The 5,743-nt window shown below is 41.3% G+C and overlaps 1 protein-coding gene across 5 annotated transcripts in view; it reads left to right on the top strand.

The window, feature by feature from the left end:
* LOC124177000 (protein abrupt-like) overlaps positions 1-5,407 on the top strand; it is a 43,305-nt gene extending 37,898 nt beyond the window's left edge. For 2 of the 5 annotated variants that reach the window (XM_046558985.1, XM_046558983.1), the window contains exon 6: positions 3,625-5,407. In XM_046558985.1, coding sequence (XP_046414941.1) covers positions 3,625-4,577 — 953 coding nt within the window. In that variant the 3' untranslated portion in view covers positions 4,578-5,407. The other 3 variants (XM_046558984.1, XM_046558990.1, XM_046558987.1) reach the window with 3 other exon arrangements.
* Positions 5,408-5,743: the final 336 nt, after the last annotated feature.

Below are 5,743 nucleotides of genomic sequence, written 5' to 3'. Positions count from 1 at the left end.
TACGTGTTATACATTTTACAGTAGTCGAGTATTCTGCAGCGCAAAAAAGCCTAAATTTGGTCGTTATTACATTTTTATTATTATCATCATTATAATCGTCATAATCATCATTATTATTTTGCTGTGGTTTTCGTGTTCTTATAAAAAGACGAGGGGGGGGGGGGGGGGGGGGGGGGAAGGGGGGGTCGTGTTTTATAATTTATCGTATCGTGAATAATTGAACAGGTACGAGTAACACCACAGGCAAATTTACCACTCGTGTTTAGATCGATACAAAAGTTCACATGCAACCTTCCGCCGCGGATTCATCCCTCACACGAAAACCCTGCAACCGCAACTTCCGTATCAGCTTGACCCCGTAAAAAGAATGAAAGTAAAAATCACAAACGAATATTAGAAAAAAAAAAACAAAAAAAATGAAAATCAAAAAAAAAAATAAAAAAAAATAAAACACTAACACAACCGTTGCAACGCGACCTACCGCGTCTCGGGCTCCGACCGATCGTTGAACGGTCGATGAGTCGTTGATCGGTATGTCGTGTAAATATCGGTTGGTGGTGGTGGTCGGTGGTAACCTTGGTTCGGTGGTGGTTGCAGATACCGGGGTCGATGAAGGAGAGAACGGAGTTTACCACCACCACCACCACCACCACCACAACCCGAGCCATCGCCAATCGCCGAAGGTCACATCACGGACTCAGACGGCATCCGGTCAGCCGGACTTCCGCCAGCAAAGGATGCTGCAAGAGCATCACCGTCAGCACGGTTACCGTTGCCCGTTGTGCTGCCGCACCTTGCTGGACATCAGCGCGATGCGAGCTCACCTCGAGCATCATTATCCACGTGATTCTCCCACCTGCCCCGTAACTTCCTGCGCCAAAACATTTTCACACCCAAACAGCGTACGGAATCACATGAGAATGAAACACCCCGTACAGTGGGATCAGATAAAGACCTTGCGGTGGACCTACGTCTGATGTGGGATTCACCTTCGTCCTTACCGCTGACTGTGAGCTGTCGAAACTAGCGGTGAACAGCGCGATTATTTTACTTGGAAGCAAAGTGTATATTCATCTTTTTTTTTTCCATTTTTTATGCTCGTTCTACCCAAGTACACACTTTCTTCAAGTATTTTTTTTTTTCTCTCTTTTTTCTTTCATCTAGAATCACGATTGCGAGAGAGAATCTGACCAGCGAAGTAGAGATCGAGTCAGCGCTTTGACTTTTGCTATTCGGAGGAAAAGAGGTGAGATGAAAAAATAGTAATGATAATGGTAATGTAAAAAAAAATAATAATAATATTATTATACGATCATAGAATAGATGTACTTTGAACAGTATTTCGTATAGGACGGAGGAGTGTCGACTTATTTCACGTTACAATAGCAAAGCGTTGATAGGTGGTTGGCACGTGAATAATAACAATAATAATAATAATAATAATAATAATAATTGATAAAATGATGTTCCTCTAAGCTGAGTACGCCAGCCTTAATTTTAATGCTATTAAGTATATAATTGTGATTCTATACATATATATGTATATGTATATATAAGGGATAAGAAATGCGTAATTGACTTTGAAGGAGATGGCGTTTCCGCGAATTGAGAACCAGCTGACTCATTTCTGTACATCGATTATAATCGCGAGTAGAAAGCACGGGGTTTCATTCTATAATGACTTCGCGAAGAGATAAGGCATTCGAGAGAAGACTGGTAGGTATTCTTCTCTCGTTTGTCATTCCTCTCTCCGTCTCCTCTTCCTGCTGCTCTCTCTCTCTCTCTCTCTCTCTCTCTTTCGAGGGTTTTTTTTTTTTTTTATTTTTTTTTTTTATTTTTTTTATTTGTCGTTGAAGAAAAGAGGAACACAAAAAAAAACTACCGTCAGGTCGTTTACCAATTGATTAGTTATTTTTCTACAGCCGCGTGTTTGAAAAACGTCAGTATTTTAGCATACCCGATCATATTATAAATCTAATATATCCATAATATACCAATGCCTACGAATGATACATAAATAAATACATATATTATATGTATATACATACGGATAAATATATACACATATACATATATTGAACGAGTGATGTATAAAGTATTGTATTATTTTAAATAGACTTTAGGGTATAATCAAATAGAGTATACTATTTAAGTATAATGCTTTGTATAATAAAAAATATATTCAGTGAAATTATTAACTTGATTATTTCCAAAGAAAAATATTTTCTATTTGGTCTAGTGGAGTAAGTCTCCGGTAAAGCATCGCTAGATACCAGGTTCGATTCCTGGCTCCGTCGTTAATTTTTCAAATTCACCAGTTGTTCAAATTTACATCTTTCAACAAAAATTCTCTCGTAGATTAATGATTTGCACACCAGCATCTCATTTTTTAGACGGCATTGCCGTCTTACGGGCTTCTCATCGGAAGCAAATGATTCAAAAAGGGTAAACATAACATCTACACACTACAGTCTCCTTACATCGTGCATGCAGAGAAGAAATTCCTACTCATACATAAATCGGGCATAGGAAAACAAATTTGAAATCACTGGGCATGAAAGAACGACAACAGAGTCAGGGTGGCTAGGTGGTCTGGTGGAATAAGACTCCGGTCAAGCATCTCTAGACGCCAGGTTCGATTCCTGGCTCCGTCGTTAATTTTTCAAATTCACCAGTTGTTCAAATTTACATATTTTCGAAAAATATTTTCGTTCCTCTTCATACTTTGCATCTCAATCTGGATAATGTCTACAGATAAATTGCTTTTAAGGCAATCGCGTTACTGAAATAAACTACCAATTTATTTTATATATTAAAAAAAATATATTTTTAGATATTGTCGATCACGTTAATACTGATAAATTACTTCGCGCCTCATTCTACTTGATTTTCTTTTCACCAATCCATTTGGTCGCAACGCTGAAACACTCGTCAAATACTAATTTAATTGCTGTCCCTACTCCGTGACTTTTGGCAGGCACGCAACGGGGATAATATCGGGAAAGGTGTCGCAGAAATGGGGTCGACCGAAGGAATAGATCGCGAAATATGCATACAAACGTTTTACCGCATTGGCGTTGATCGACATCGAGACTCTGCAGAACCAACATCTTTGAATCTTTAATGATTATTTCTATTTTCAGTATACCTTTTAAGGAGAGAATTTTTCTCGCCGGATATATCGTTACTAAACTGATTCAATTCAACACAATTGATAATCTGAATTTTCGATTCTAAAAATATATTTTACGTACTCAAGAACTGAACACGACATTCAACTTTTTTTACAAGTTATTAAAACCGTTATTTGGAAAGTTATTCAAAAATGTTTGATACTGGTATAAAATGGATGAAAGCAGAATTTTAAACACTCTCTCGACTTTATTGAGAAATAGATCAATTTGATAATTGCGAGGGGTTCGAAAGCTCGCTGATTATACCGTCAATAAGCAACGGTCGTTTTTTAATCTGTCTTAATATATTTGACGAGAACTGAACTGACGGGGTGGGGGGTAAAAAACAAACACAAAATAAAAGGAAAGAAGTTAAATTATAAGAAAAGCTCCCTTATTCGATTCAACCGTTTGGAAAATAATCACGCGAAATTTCCATCTGTGATTTCAGTAGCCCGCCGAGGACTCGACATGATGCGAGTCAGAGCTACGGATCCGCGGCCTTGTCCGAAGTGCGGGAAGATATACAGATCGGCTCACACGTTGCGGACGCACCTCGAGGACAAGCACACGATATGCCCGGGGTACAGATGCGTGCTTTGCGGAACGGTCGCGAAGTCGCGTAATTCCCTGCACTCTCACATGTCGCGTCAGCATCGAGGGATCAGCACGAAGGACCTGCCGGTTCTGCCGATGCCGAGTCCCTTTGACCCCGAGCTTGCATCACGGCTGCTGGCAAAGGCGGGGGTCAAAGTCTCCCCGGCGGAGCTGCGCGCCAGGGCGAGTCCCACGGGACCGCGTCGAGGCGACATGCGTCTGGAACTGCCGAGAGGGGCGCCCTCGGAAACCGGAAGCTCGGTGTGCGGAGGCGACGATCCCGAGGACCTGACGCTGCCGCTGAGCTTGCGATACGGCTCGCCGACGCCGAACAACAACACGGTGATAACGAAGGTGAACAAGGCGTCGGGGGCGATCGCGGCCAAGTCCCACGACACCCTCCACGTCACCCGGGAGCCGAACACCGCCCCCCTTCAGCCCCCGGGGCACCACGGACCCGGGCATCACAACAGCGCGACGGGGTCGGCGATACTCGACACCTACCTGCAGTTCATCGCCGAGAATTCGGGACTTACGATGGGCCTCAGTCCCGAGCAGGCGACGGCCGTCGCCGCGGCCCACGCCGCGAAAATGGCGCAGATGAGCGCAATGGACAAGCTGGGGGGTCGCGGCATCGAGGATTATCCCATGATAGGGAGGGACGAGGGCAGGGGACCCGGCGTCGTCCACGAGGATAGATCTGAGGTCCATCTGCAACACACGCCGTTGGACGAAGGCGAATCGTCGGGCGCCGAGGAGGACGACTTCAGCGACAACGAGGAACCGGAAGTCGTCAAGGCCGAGTAGGATTACGCGGGATGAGTCGAACCACGTGCTCGATTCGATATATATATATATATATATTTATATGTATATATGTATATTATATTATATATATATTATATATAATATATTATATATATATATATGTATATATTTTTTTATATATATATATATCGTAACAACGGGGGAAATTAAGAAAGGATTAAGAGAATCAAAGAGTTCTCTGTGCGATTTAAGCGAACGCCGAGCCAAAGAAGTCTCACGAACAAGGAATATTTTAGAAAGAAAATAGATGTATTTGGACACGAAGTTCTCTTTTTAAAGTCCAGAGACTGACTGTTTTTACAATAATGTCGGTTGACGCAGCAACCTTATTCTTTTGAAAGACATAAGAGGTTTATAAACGTCTTTTATCTATGATGACTACTAGATCATTTAAAAGGGGACAAAACGGGTGATTTCACCCTTTGTAACAATATATATATCGATCCGGCGAAGACCAAACACACGCGGACACTGGTCGAGAAGTGGGAGGAAGAGAACTACTCGACGGCGAAAGGGGGTGCCGGATGAGGAGGTGATCGCGATTGTGATCAACTGCGAGAAGAGAAGATGAAAACAGAAACGAAAACATGAGTTCTTTCGGTAACGATAATACCCATATTATTATTATTATTATTAATATTTTCTGTTTTATCACGTCTATATACGTATACGTCGCATCGGCGATGCTTGAATCTCACGCGGGGGTAACAGAGGTAGGTAGAGCGTTTTCTATCACCGAGTCCCGTATTGTACGTATACAAGGGCAAAAAAAAAAAAAAAAAAAAAATTATCTTTATTATACATATTATCATACGAAGAGAATGACTATAGTTACGTGAGCAACGCGCAATACCTCATTATAGAAAATTGCAAAGCTATAATATACTTATGATAATTGTACTCATCCAACTAACGCGGATTATCATTTAATTTTAACTCATTTATTATTCGTTTAAAAAGAAAAAAAGTAAATAATAATAATTATTTTTTTTTTTTTTTCTTCGTGTTTCGTGTGATAAATTTTCGCCACTACTGCCGTTACTGCGCTACTCGAGTCTTTACGCTACGTGGAATTTAAAATGCATTCTTATACATGTAAAATGCAGGATCTTGCATATTGTGTAGGAGATGATTTAACGAAGAAG

This window comes from Neodiprion fabricii, chromosome 2, assembly GCF_021155785.1.
Source record: "Neodiprion fabricii isolate iyNeoFabr1 chromosome 2, iyNeoFabr1.1, whole genome shotgun sequence".
NCBI lineage: Eukaryota > Metazoa > Arthropoda > Insecta > Hymenoptera > Diprionidae > Neodiprion > Neodiprion fabricii.
The sequence above is the reverse complement of the archived record's forward strand: the minus strand, read 5'-3'. Positions and strand labels throughout refer to the sequence as shown.